We start from the raw sequence: 15,079 nt of genomic DNA on the forward strand, positions 1-15,079 counted from the left end.
ATAATGTTCCAGCACATGTTCAGAATAGTATGCCACTGTGCCCCAACTATGGCACAAAGGCACCAAATATGCCATTACTGTTCCGAAACAACCCACCAGTGCGCCCTTAGGTCACTACACATTGCCAACGCACCCTACTACTGTGGCAGCATAGTCCATAACCGTGCCATCATTGCCCACCACGTGCGGAATGTCCCATCAATGTGTCAGAATGTTCCATCACAGTGTCATCTTTCTAGATATGCCACTGGTGTGTCAGAACAGAGCGCCACAGTGACATCACAGCCCATGAATGAAGCAGACTAGCCTACCACCATGCTAGATGCTTCCATCATTGTGCCATCATGTCCCATTACTGCACCAGCGCTGTGCACTAGTGTGCCAGAATGTCAGACCACTCTGCCAGATTGTTGCATCATTGTTGCAGAATATCACTTCTGCAGAACATCCCATTACTGTGCAAACATTTCCCATAACCTTGGCATCATAGTCTTCCACAGGGCCACAATATCCCATCATTGTGACCCTAGTTTATATAACTGTTCCCTAAGGTGCCAGAATATCCCATTATTCTGATATAAATTCCAACCACGGTGACAAATATCCCATTATTTATCTACAGTATTCTCTTGCGGTGACAGAATACCCCACTGATGTGCCAAAATATCCGATTGATGGGCCAGAATATCCCCTTTTGTGCCAGAATATGGCATTGGTCTACCAGAACAGTCTTGTTGTATCAGAATATCGTCTTGGTGTGCCAGACTATTACATTGCTGCCCCGACAAGCCCATTGTTATGCCAGAAAATCCCATCGCTGTGCTGCATTAACCCATTGTTGCACCAGGTTACCACATTGTTGAAACGGAATAAATACCCCATTGTTGTGCCAAATTACCCCCTGTTTTTCAGAAAGCACAAAAGGACCTCATATTCTGTTGTCACTCGGCAAGAGACCAACGTAGACATCAAAGATGCGCTCTCCAGGAGAAAAGCATCTTTTTAGGAATAAACAAAGAAATGGCAACGAACAATTCTGACGACAAGAAACAAGTCGAAACATGCATCATTGTCTCTATATTTTGATGGTAAAGATCATTGCCCATTGCACCTCTCAAGAAAACCTCTGAAGGGTGCAATGCTCCTGTGCGTGGCAGTAATCCAGCCCTGATTCTAATCCGCGGCGTAGAACCGCTTGACAGGGAGAAACTCATTGTTCCTCTGCAGGACACAGATCCAGCGTATCTGCTCTCGGTCACGTGACCCTCACTGTACACATGCAGTGAATTTGGGGCGATATCTGGCATGCATACAGTGGAGATCTAGCTTCCACTGTCCCACAAATTCCAACAGATCCTGCTTACAAAAAAGCAGGAGGCACTCTGGGGAGACCTCTAAAGAAATGAAAATAAACTTTAGTAATACATTTTAATTACAAACAACAGAAGATTGGCGCATAGTGGTTTGGGGTTTCGGTCAGCAACGCCGCACACGGAGAGGTCCCTGACTGAACACAATAGCAAGATATTAACTTCTTCTGGGATATCTATCGATGGTTTACTCTACAACAAAAAGAGAAACAGCATGGATCGGGTATCTGGGCTCAGAAGAATAAACAATGCAACATAGGTTGAGGGTCCAGGAGGAGAGAGGAATGTTTTTTTGTGGAAGCTATTTATGTTAGATTATGTTGTGTTATACTTGTTGAGCTGCAATGAATTAATAGAATGTGGTGGTCCAAGCTGGGCTTGGTCTTAGAAAGTATGTGGGTTTGGATTATGGCCCAAACCTTACTTGCAGACAGATGGCGATTCCTGACCTCTCACTGGTTACCCTGAAAGCATAGGGGCTCCATTCACGCCTTAAACGCAGATCAATGATCCAGCGGTCAGTGTCAATGAATATCTCCATAGCATTCTTATAGGAAACCCACCTACTCCAATTGGACGAAAAAAGATGAACAAATAAGTCATTCACTAACAACTACTTTGCTTCCAGTGGCACCAAAAGAAAGGGTGTCTCTTCTCAATGCATAGGGATTTTCCTGACTAAAGGTAGGCTGAAAGGCCAAATGCTCCCTTTGATATTAATTTATGCCCCAAATGAAGGCCAGGACACTTCCCCGAATGACTGCACTCCAATCTATGTCTTTTTTTCTGAAGGATATATAGTAAATGGGGGCTATTCCAATTGCATCATGGACCCCACAATAGACAATACCCTATCCACATCATATTAAGACAAGAGAAACGTCCATGCTGTCGCCAAAATACTGCACGACTGCTCCCCGATAGAAGCATGGAGGATTTTCCATCTGGCAGAAAGAGATGATAGATGTATCTCTGCAGCACATTAGGGGTTCTCTAGATTTAAGGTGTTCCCCAATTCCAGCTCTCTAAATCCTGAAGTAGGTTCTATTGATTCCTGTCCAAGTCTAATATCCGGGCATGCCCCGATCCAAGTTGAATTGGACCAAGGCTTCACTCTATTTATCAGAAAACCGGCTTGGCACCTAAATGATTTTATATTACGCGATCTGGTAGTGAAGTTGCACATAAATTAAACGTTTACTAACTACGATACAAATAAAATAATACTGAAGGGGTAGATCAACACATAATATGGGTCACTTGCAAAGTGATTATAAGGGGAACCATTATTAACCAGAAATCCACCCATACTAAAGCCAGTAACACCCAACATCTACTCATGTAAGAAGTAGCCCTCCTCGTTTATTGTTAGACGCATGAACCACCTTAGCAGGTTTCTGAAAAGACCCTGTGGGCCCAATACTATTTTACTTGTGGATCAAACCTTTGGAAATATGAGCTATGGAAAGAATGTAATCCTTTAATATATATATCCAAACACAACTCCCAAATACATTTGAACATGGTCTTCTTTCTTGAACATGTCAAAGATCAGCAGCTTGCTTTACATAGACCACACAGTATGCCATATCTTACTTTGTGGTAATGTATAAGCATGGTGAGACGTTCAGAAATCATACATGGACATTTAAAAATGCATAGAGCTAAGCCTAAAAGGATACTTGGACACCGGGTAACAAGCATTGATGGGCAACACTGAATGTAAGCTCAGGAAACCTTATTTTCCTTTCTCAAGTTACTCCAATCTGCCAGAGGCACTGTTCAATCTATTGTTGGTTGGAGGACTTTAGAAAGGGAAGAACTCTAGATTTAGTTGATCACTGTATTTTGGTCACCTTTCTTTTTCTTTTTGTGCTTTAGTTGTTTGTTTTTTTTTGCCCATCACTTCGGATGTCATTGTGCAAATTTCTCTTTTCCCTCCCCGCACACTCAATGTCTTATTTGATCCTCTGTTTCTGTTCAGTGTTTTTTCTTCTCAAAGTCTTTGTCTCTTTCCCTTTGATTCCCAAGTCCATGGAGTTCCATTACTACTAAAAAATGGTCCTCCTCATTACCAGTGGCAGACATATCACCCTTGTCTCCTGAACTGTAGACCCCTAAAGTGGAAGGAGTGGCCTCCCCTTTACTACTCTTGTTCGCGTTATTGCCAGTGCTCATTTTCTGGTTGAACCTCTCCTTCCTTAAATAATCCCATTTGCGGGCATGTGTATACACCGGGCCCACTGGACAGTCCTATTTATCTAGTCGAACTTTTATCCCTTTGCACTCCTTCATTTCCAATTTATAGTATTATTCACCCATTTTTGTCTCCACTCTTTTTTAATGGTTTCTTGATTTCACAATCTGTTTGCTTTGCATTTATAGTCCTTTGATGTTCTTCTAACTTTTTCTCATCATGGTCTGAAATCATTGCACATATTTAATTAATGCTGACTTCATCATCATTCTCAGTCTCTGTAAACAGGTCTGTGGTACTCATACCCTCAGTTTACAATTAACTGCTGTTAACAACTTCCTACATGCAGAAAGATTGCGACACCATTGTTCATCAGTGATCCATACCTTACAAGTGGCCCACAATATTCGCTGGTCTTGCTTATTCACATATCTCCATATTCTTTTATTTATCTCTTTCAGTATGCAGTGCTAGTATTTGCCATATTATAATCATTCAATCTCCAATTCACAATTACTTTCAGCTGTATAAACCATCAAAGTGGGTCCGCATCTTTTCCTCTTTCTTTCTCTGTATTAACCTTGCTGATGACAGAGTATAATCTTGCAGCTCTGTGTACTGTCCCAGGGCTACCACTTATCATTCCCTCATTTCACTGGTACCTTATAGTATAGATTCTGCGGTCTATTGGGTGATGCAAATCAGGTGATTATCCAGCATATTACCCCTTCACTTTTACTTGGTAAGGGAATGGACAAACTGCGTGAATTGAAATCAATGCAACTGAACCTTTTCACTGCACTCCTTATGCATTTGCAGTTCCACAGATGTAAGTGATGCTCATTTCTCTTCCAGAAAAGTCAAACTAACTTGGGAAATAAAAATCAGCAGGCAATCCGGGGAGATTTCCAAAAATGAAAATAAACTTTATTATAAAACTAATTTAATAACAGCACTGAAGGCTGGGAAAATTCTGTAAGCAGCAACCAACACGTTTGACCCTCAAGAGGTTTGTCAAGATCTGCAGCTGGCATTACCACAGACCTATTATGGTTGCATCCAAACTGGTCACATGGTCATGGGTCATGAATGTGGCGACCATCTTAGAAAGGTGAAAGATGTATATCAAATACTAAAAATATTTCGAATATCAAAAATATATATAGAAAGATACACACCTAATAATATGTATCCTTTGTACGTACAATAATACATATAATTGTTGGGGTGGACCTTTAATCACCTAACCCAAGACAGGCCCACCACTTAAGAAGTGAGTACACGGTTGTACATAAAGCAAGTTTATTGTACAAAAGCCCCGGGGAGCGGTTAGATGGTGCTGCAGCACCAAACTAACCCATATCTCAACAATACAACATCAGTTGGCAGTTTATATACTTTTTGCAACAATTTAAAACACTCCCAGATATTTTTATTAACACCCACCCCCCATATATGATTGGACAAAACATCTTCAAAGAAATCCCATCTTTCCCCAATTTTTCCATTTTCATTGGTCAGGCTTATCTTCATTATTATCTTCAGATCATATTCAAAACACACCTCTTCTTGGGATGTGTTGTAGTAGGTCCTGACGTAACATAATTTGCTAGCAATAGCTGGCCTAAGACCTTTAACTTTAAGTATGATTGCACATGGTCTTCATATTGACATTTCCCGCAATATGAGGGGGCTGGGTGAATGATTTTCCATCATTGGTGATGCTATCTCATTTCGCAGGTCACTGTTCCCTTGAAATATTTCAATCTCCAAGGCTCCCATTTTACTGCTCGATTAAAGACTCGTAAATTGCTTTAGACACTTAGCTTACCCTGTGTTTTACGAACTGACCAGAATAAATAACTTATCTCTTTTGGTCACGCTCTTAAACAGCAGGAGATTATATCTACTGTATACAAGACTTAGACTATTTCTGCAGCTGGTGACCGCAAAGGTTGAGATTACTGATTTACCTGCCTTCTACCAATTGAAAAACCTGTTTAGAAGTCAAAGTTCATTCTGTAAGAAAGCCCTAACCACTGAGTTCTGATTCATTGTGAATAGTCATTTATGTTGAGATTCATAAATTCCACATGTATTCATATTAATGTTCATACATGTTTTTACATTTGACAGATTTAAACCTGTTTCTTTCTGTGTGCATGCAAACTGATATGTATCAATTTTAAACAAAAGTAGCACTCATGCTCAGTACGCATCACCCCCAGTCATCAATATGGCGCACACAACATGAATCCCTCAAAATGATGGGGACCCTCCTTGAACACCCCCACATAATCATGTATACATAATTATTTCATTATTTTCACATTTCTTCTCGAAGTGGCCCATAACAACTACAGAGGAAGGTGCATCAATAGATTGTGCTTGCTTGTTCAACCATGCAGAAAAATAGGGACACTCTGTGGAATCATATAATTGTGCAGGGGGATAGGACTAGAAATGACTTGCGGCATAGGATGATCCTGCACCGATGTGAGAACTCCTTATTCCACACACACAGGGATTCCCAGACACAAAGGACATATGCATAATGATGTTTGCCAGAGTGTTTCGGTGTCTGCCAAAACAAAAATGATGGTGTCTATGTTTTTTCCTAAAAAGACCCTCTTAATTAGGGAACATTCGTTATGCATTCCATAAAATGTGACAGATTATTCTATCACTGTCTGTACTAGGTCATCCTATTACTGAGTCAGTGTATTCCATTAATGGGCCAGGCTAGCCCATCAATGTGGCAGAATATCCCATCACTGTTCCAGACTATCCTTCCACTATGCCCAAACTGTGACAGAATCTCTCATTAATGTACACACATGAATTATTGTGCTGGCATATAATCCCATCCACTTAACTATTTTTATGGCCAGAAGATATTTGGAAATTCTTTCGCTTTCACACCTGATGCATTTTGACATTTTTTTAAATTGACCTGCACATTTCAAATATGAAATGTGGGAAACAATTTTGTGTAGCTTCACCCATGTTAGTTTACCCAGGAGCCTGTTTTACACAGCAGGGGCTAGCACTACTATTTTAGAAGCCAAACGTGCCTGTATGTCATCTTTATCATCTAATATGTGTTCCCCCGTCTCCTCTCTATGCAGGTGTGGAGTTTGTCAAAGTCAGGGGAGCTACTGGATTCCTTTGACGGCATGGGGATGCCAGTGACCCTCTTGGCCTTATATGAAACCACGCTCGTTTCTGCATCAAGGAATGCATACTACCTCAAAGTTTGGAACCTTGCCTATGACCAAAAGCACAAAACAGTGCCCCCCTTCCAGGACCGCACTGAATGCACAACACTCTCCAACGGGGGAGACCTGGTGTACTTCCTAAAGACAGGAGACAAGCACAAGATCATAATCTGGAACTCTCTGGAAGGTACATCTTTGCAAGGTGTGGTGGGACTATAATGCAAATAATGTCCTCCCGATCATTCTCCCTGCAGAGGTATTACTGACTGTTTGTGTGTCTGAAGAACTGGTCCAACCACCACAAGGGGGTTTGAATGGTTGAACAGTTTGGTGTCGTTCTCATCCAAGGTATCATTCATAGCTATATACATTCTACTTAAATAAGTGTTGTCGTCCCGGTTGGAATAGATCAGCCAGGTATTTGGGCTAAGAAGACATTGTTATGTCACTATCCAGCTCTTCAGAGCAGCAATAGGACTTTATAATAGAGGAGGCGGGTAACTGTGGGTGCATTAGGGTAGAGGATGCATGGTCAGAGGCCAGGTTAGTGATATTTATATAATCCAGTGCAAGGTTTCACTGTGACCTATGAATATGCAGGTGCGTTGAGGCCCTGGATAACTTGTTTATGACTAGAATAGAGATGTTTTCCCCTTCATAAGATAAACCTCATCTATGCAGGCTTCTTAGAGCACTGTCACTGGAGTCCCCCTACTTCAAGAATATGAGGGGCAGGGATTAATATATGCACAGTGGGGAGAAGATAACACTGCAGTAGATGGCACACTTTGCGTGTGAGGTACCCAAGGACAGAGGGGATAAATTGTTCCCCTGCATTTACCACAATAAGGTGGACTTCAGTTTCAGATGATCTCAGCAAAGAGTGCTGTTTTGCTCTTACTGTTCACTAAGATGTAGAGCCTCTATATATTGACTTATGCTGGGGCTGCCAGCGGGCAGGAGGGAGCCTGAGCCAAATGAAGTGGGGTTCTGTGAGGACTGGAGGAGTAGAGCAGTCAGAAAGACCCCCAAAGTGGTCCTTTACCACTGGATGGATACTCCACCGTCAGAGGGTGTGGGAAGTGGATGTATAGGGTGACAATAGGTGCTAAGAAGCAAATACTGAAAGAGTGGAGGAGCAGGAAAAATCCCTCCTTAAGCGTTTGATGTTCGAGCTGCGGAGGCGATCCGAGTATGGGAAAGTGATGCACAACAGAATGGAAAGGGAGGAGACCTACTTGGAGATAAGGTCGGAGATCAAGGCGCTTTATGCATATGTGTGGGTGTCAACGTACTATTGGAACAGATATAGGGTCGGTGATGGGCCAGATGTGCTGCGTGTCTTGTTGTTTTGTGCCTGTGTTGTTGACACCATTTATTTATTAAATATGAATCGTGGGGACATAATGTTCATCAGTTCCAGACACCTGTTTTGTATGACGGGAATGGTATGGTGAGAACTGATTACAAGTCTCTAAATTGGTGGGTTGAGTTGTGTCTTGACATGTAGGGGTATCATAGACCCGGTTTGGTTCTGGTTTTACTGCATTAGGCCTCTTTTTTATTTGCTGATGTCCACTCAATGACAAAACCACATACAGTTTGTTTCCTTTTTTCCACAATTCTAGAAAAGTCATCAGATATCTAGCATATATTTTGAAGCTTACTTATTTCTATCAATGTCGTAATTTCCGGTGCCCGAGCTCTGCCATCTTGGAAAATAGGACTTGCTATTTGACTTAGTGGTTTGGGTTCCTCAAGGTCTGGAATAAACTCCAGTAAGGGAACTGGATAGCTGAATAATTTGCTAAAGGTATCAAGGCCTGTTTTCATAGATCGCTATGCCTTATTTCAAGATGTATCCACAAGTCTTGGATTACCACACACATTAGTAGTTTATTGACTTCTTTAGACCCTTCAATGGCAAAGGCTATTAAGAAAAGGACATGATCCTGTTTTTTCCCCATTTTCCCATCATCACAAGAGGATTGTAAGACATCTGCCAGATATTTTAAGTCCTACTTATTTGTATCCATTGTGCTCTTTCTGGCATCTCTATTGCTGTTTAATTGGAACAGAGATGAGACTGAAGTTTCATCCATCCAACTCAAAGTATCTGTGAGTGGCTATGGCAGAAAACCCTGTCTTGTGCTTGTTCTGTGCCACACAGACATCCCCTCCTTCCAATACGGCAGCATCTTGGGGCTCGCACTAAAAGCAGTTTTCTAAGTTGAAGAACTCCAGGGGGGATAGAGGCTACAAAAATCAACTTTAAATGGAAAGGTCCCATTTGGAATACTGGATAATGGAAAACCATTGCTAAATTATTCCAGAATGGCCATGTATAGGTAATAGTCTAAACATGAACATAATTCCAAATAAATGTATCAATGTAGTGCACTATGGGACAAATGGAACTAATCCAGAGGACTGACAGGTAATTGTTACTAATACGCAGAGAGATTGCCCGGTATCTATGAATATCAGGAAGATTTCGGATATAATTATCCATTTCTGCAAAATGTAAAGGTAAGGCAAAGGCATTGTGGAATTGGATACATTTCCGATATATTTCTGACCTTTAAAAGAGTCAGGGGTAGTGTCAGAGAGTACCCTGAGATTTGCAGAATTTGGGTAATGATGGTTTACCATTAGAAGGAATTAATAGTGAACTGCTGATCAAGAAGCGACAACCATTTTGGAGGGCCCCCACATTTTCCTAAACATTATGCACATCCAAACCTGAACCTCAGCCACTGGCAGGTATCTCTCCATATAGGTATCTGTGGTTGTTTAGCTGCTCCTGACCCTAGGTACAATGCACCTGTGCCTTGATTCACGAAACCCCGCAGAAGACAGGCACATGCCTCTTCAGTAGAGGACTGCTTCAAGGACACTGGGGGAGGGGTGGGATGACAGTGGATTGGTAGGGTTGATGTGTTTCACAACAGAGATGTATGTCTGTGTCATGATAACATGTTTGCCAGGTGGCAATGGAAAGTAAGGTCTAGTGTTGTGGCCTACGGGGAGAGTGAAAATACACACAACCTAGCAGAGATGTGTGGCAGAGTGAGCAGGAGGATTGGTCACTTTGCATATCCAGAATATGCATGCCCATGAACTCTCTCGGTAAGGCTCTTTGTTGTTGGGGTTTGAGATACGTATCCCAGCGTACAACGTCCTTTCATCGCCGGATTTTTCAAAGCATGCCACTTCAACGTGCACTAATCAAATTATTTAGGGGGTGAGTCGGAAAGGGCGGGTAAGGGGTTGGGGGTTAGGGAATAGGTAAAATAGGTGGCAGAGGAGGGTGTTTGTGGGGAACCAGGCTTTGAAAATTCCGGCGATGAAATGACATGGAACCGTATCACAGTAACCCTAGGCCAAGGTAAATTTACTTAGCACACCTCATGGTCCCCCAAATACCACCGAGTAGCAGTACGTGTCTGCCTTTTGTTCCTCGTCGCAGCTTTCCAAACGTATTAAACTTACTAGTGTTGCATGGGTGCCAAAGTCTGAATATTGTGGTAGCAACTGTGGAGAAGCTACAAGTGCCTATTGACTGCAATGGTAGGCCTTGGCACGGGGAGGGCTAGGATATCCGTTTCCATATCATTCACTATCGATTCTTGTTGTAGGTAAAACCGTGGACACGCTCGATGCTTCGGCTGAGGTCTGCTGCTTGGAGGTGGCCCCGAAGAAGAAGTTGCTTTTTAGCGGACTGGTGTCGGGCACCGTCCTCATCTTCCCCCTGCCCTCCAGGCAAGATGTCACCTGCCTTCCTCCACCAGAGTGTCAACAACCAATCAGCAGCATTGCGGTCAGCAAGCAGGAGGAGCGGCTGGCTTTGGCCTACCAGGACTTCATTCTTGTGTTTACCATTGGCACAGAGACCCCGTGCCCAGCGATGGAGGGGCCTGTGTACACCATTCACCCCAAAATCCCTGCAGCTCTTACCAGAGTTGCAATTCTTGCAGGCTGTCAGGTGATCTATGGGTCTGCACAAGGGGACTTGGCTGTTTTTGAGTGCGAGACGGCCACCACAGTGCCACTGGAGGGGCATGGAAGTAAGGTCACCTGCCTGGAGACGAGCCACGGCGAACACCTGGCCCTGAGTGGCTCCGAAGACTCCATTCAACGTCTCTGGAATTTGGAGCTCAAAGAATGGGAACATGAAATGTGCTACAAGGTAGGTCCCTATGTCAGGGTTCACATGTTCAATGTTTTCTCACACGAAAGTACATTCACAGTGGAATAGGATTCCAGATTCCTAGAGATTCTGGCCATGCAGTCTACGTGCATTTTTAAGGGCAATGTTGTTATGAGTCGTGCCACTGGATGTGTTCTTATACAGGCACTGTGTTAGCCTCATCTTTGAATGTTACTCAGTTGGATTACCTCTCAGGCAGGCAGACCATTGAGAAGAGGATCAGGATTATAAGAGTTTCTAGAGAGATAGGATTCAGAAGGGAGTCGTTTATTGGATTAGGGGAGTTCTTACAAAGACGCCCCATGAGTGTGTGCAGCAGCCATGGTTGCTCAAAACACTGAATCAAATGATCCAAGCATGCTGTCTCAGAAAATACACCAGCCATCTCTGTTGACTCACCCCGTCGCAATGCTGCTTCCCATTTACTCCACTCCCCCACCCTCACTCACCCTTACCCTTACCTCGCCATGTCTGCGGCACTGCTGCGCCTTGCCGCGGCCTACCAGCCGCCCTACAATGGAAATGGAAGAGGGGCTTTGCATGTCCCCCCCCCCTCCATTTCCATGTCAGCAAACCTAGGTGAATTTTGTTGTGAACAATAACTGGTTGTGCGCTTGCAGCGGACTATTATTTGACACAAAACCATTGCTCTTTGCAAAACGGTATGCATTCCTAGGGCACTAACTGCAATAATACCCTGTTCCATGGGCTATACCAAGTGAGAAAAGCCCGGGAACCCTTGTTTAAGGCACTCACGTTCCTGGAGCCTATTAGCTCGGGCTCCAGTCTTTTGCCACTTAGTACAGCCCTTGTAACCAGGATTATTGCTTAATCAATGACGTTGGGTGAATTTTGGGAGAAATATGGGGGAAGGATGAGTGTCATTGCAATGATATGAAATGATAGGGCATTCATGACGCGCCTATACACAAGTGTTTCAATGAACAAGGTGTTATTAGCTTGGCGTTCTGTGAGGTTCTGTGAGGTTTTACAGAGTAATGGTGTGAGGACTGTGCTTTGCAGGAGTACCACTGTGCACTCTTAATGGCACTTAATGAAAAATACTGAGTGGGAGCCTGGGAATCCCATTCATTATGAGGTAATGGACTACTACCGACTATGCTCAAAGAAAGGGATGCATGATATTGAAGGAAAGGATATGGGTCAGGAATGTTATATGTACTTTATCTAGATTTGTCAATGCCCATGAATGTCCTAAAGACGAGGACAGCCTCTCCGATGTCAATGTGCCGGCGCCACAGAGCGGTCGCTCCTGGACTCGCAATGTACTTATCGTTTCAGTACTGTGTCCCCACAAGCTTGGACAGCACCTTGAATGTTTTTTATATAAAATGTAATAATCACATTGTGAAAATATTGAAATATGTGAGTACTCATGTAAAAAGTAAAAATTAAAAATTTAACAAAGAAAATATAATCTTGAAATATGTAATATGTGCGCTGATCAAGACATTTTAGAAGCTGTTCACCCTCTAATGGGGATAAGAAAGTGCTAGTATTATAATGGGTTATCTTTCATTTCTTACGGTATCATGACTACGCTTTGCTTGTCGAGGCACAGAGTGTAATAGAGCCGAACCTCGCTGCATTTTATGGTTTGCCAAAAGTAAAGGAGGGCAAGCCGTGAGGACTAGAGCGCTGAAGCATTTTCTCTTTTTCTGTGCACGCTGTAGGAAACAGAAAAATATTTCCAGCTTCACCAAATTTGGGCGACATTAAGTTATGGCACATTTGAGTATACATGCCAAATTTGGTAACATTTCATTGCGTCGTTTATAAACAGTGTCAAAGGCGCTGAAATTGCACTTTTCATAGAATGGGATTTCCCGCTCACCTACACGTGCTTGGGACTAGTATCACGTGCTTTCGAGAGTGCGAGTACGCACTGTCATATAGCTGAGTGCAATCCACAAAGACTCCACCACAGCAAAACTCTTCTTCAGGGCCAAACTCAAACCTGAAATGTCAAAACACCTGTGTCAATATTTCCACCATTTCAAGGGTAGCCCTATGAAGTTCATAAGATTTCAGGGTTCCTCTCTGTCACTCACAAACTCCAGAGCTCCCTCTCCAAACGTCTTCTGGTGTGTCTCCTGCTGATGGTGGGATAGAACCACCATGATGTAGAGGTCACTAGGGCTCCTCCATGAGCCACAGATGTAGCTGGAGGATCCGCTCCACAGACAGAACCTACCAGGGTTGCCTGCCCCAGCTTCCCCAGTGGAGCATAAGAGAGCCTCATCACCTTCCTTTCCTTGGGTCCCCATTTCTCCCCACTGTGTTACCCTCCCTACTCATACTCTGATCCCGATGCTCATCATCGCCATGCAACAGGCTTTTTCTCCAAATGCCCCACCTCACCCTCCTTTCATCTTCAATGGACTCCTCCCCGGAGGCCGGTCTGGATGAAATAGCCTGAACATGTTTACACTTCTTCGTGGCTATGTGATTGGTTACTGTTAAGTTTTAGTGCGTGAGCCGCACGGTGGCTACACCAGAGTTTTAAAAAGCTGATCTTCCATCTTAGGTTCTCTTTTTGTGAGAGATCACACTTGAGTGCTGGCATCTGCAGAATGCAGCAGCTGCACCTATAGTGGGAACCTCCATGAGCACTTCAGCAATGGAGTAACACAGAATTTGGGGGCTCCCCTGCGAGCCATGCTGAAGGACCACCCCCCAAGCTCAGCTTGGCAACAAATCATGGGTCACGCCACAATCCGGGCCGGTCTAGACTACCACGCTTGCGCAATACACATGATGATCATGCTCCTGCAGGGGCACGCCGGACACTGCACTAGGAGAAATATGTGTTTCATGCGTTATACAGCACACGTTTTGTGAATAACTGGCTAAAACATCATAGTGTTTACAATTGTTTTGTAGGGTAACACCAATCCAAAAATCCAACAGTGCACAGGATCATTAATGCTTTAATGAATGTAGTGCTTTGCTATTCAAAATGCCATGACATAATAAAAACATGTCCAACCGGCTGCACAATGTAGACCAGTCTAGTCACGTAATAAGCATATGACAGTAAAATATGCCATGCCACATTAAGACACACCTAGGCTGTTTCCACCAAAATGCAAGTCGAAGCAATAACACTTATCATGTTTTTAAAAAAATCACAGATGCCCATAAAAATATATAATGCCACAGTAAGAAACAGCTAGACTGGCTGCACCCAAATGCTAGTCTAGTCAAGAAATTGCACTTAGCAAGACTGCTTTATCAGAGATGCCCAGTAAAACAAAACATTCAAGCCACCGTAAGAAATAACTAGACTGGCGCACCAAAATGACAGTCTAGCCACTAATACATAACAAGAGCATAAGGCATTCCACTAAAACATTGGCGACAAAAGGATCAGTGGAAATCAACAACCAAAAACACACAAGAGAAAGATCCTATGTCCATGAATACATGAAAGCATTTGTTGACATAAGTAATACACGTAATAAAATGCCTTAACTAAACAACATCCAAAAAACAATCATATCTAGAAATATAGTTTTATTAAACAATTAGTAATGAGATATAGCGCAATACGGTCACAAATTGTAAACTTTTCCACTGTCATGAGACGCTGTGCAACCCCTGCATCATGTACAAAAAAGCTAAGAAAGTGGCTAGTGCATAATATAGCCCAATACCAACATGTCAAATTGTGTGTGCCTACTATTTCTAATTACCCCACCGCCCACAACTTTGGCGTCTCGGGTTGTGAATTCTTAAGACAAAGAAACGTTTTTATATATGTCAATTGTCATTGTAAATGGCCAACTCAAGTTTCGGCCACAGGGTTAGGTCTATTTACAAGCAACCCAGCATTCTTCAGGATGAAGATGTTTCATCTAACACAGACATATTGGTGAATCTATGAGAAAATAAACAAAAGGAAAGAACTTAACTACCTTTTCCATATGTCGGCCATTTACATGATTACAACAGGGGAGGGAGGGCAATTGTCAGCAATGGATCTACAAGTATCAGGGGATGAAACAGTGGGGATCAGATCACCCAGTCTCAGTTATGGTGGGGAGATGACGATGTATGGACC

General features: G+C 43.0%; 1 protein-coding gene across 1 annotated transcript in view; it reads left to right on the forward strand.

Annotated features, from left to right (window-relative positions):
• Positions 1 to 15,079, forward strand: part of NWD1 (NACHT and WD repeat domain containing 1) — a 337,845-nt gene that overhangs the window by 231,094 nt on the left and 91,672 nt on the right. Inside the window, exons 16-17 of the mRNA XM_069649205.1 lie at positions 6,696 to 6,972; positions 10,424 to 10,974. Of these exons, the coding sequence (XP_069505306.1) occupies positions 6,696 to 6,972; positions 10,424 to 10,974 (828 nt within the window). The remainder of the gene's footprint in view (positions 1 to 6,695; positions 6,973 to 10,423; positions 10,975 to 15,079) is intronic.

This window comes from Ambystoma mexicanum, chromosome 1p, assembly GCF_040938575.1.
Source record: "Ambystoma mexicanum isolate Mex_15411 chromosome 1p, UKY_AmexF1_1, whole genome shotgun sequence".
In the NCBI taxonomy this organism is placed as follows: domain Eukaryota; kingdom Metazoa; phylum Chordata; class Amphibia; order Caudata; family Ambystomatidae; genus Ambystoma; species Ambystoma mexicanum.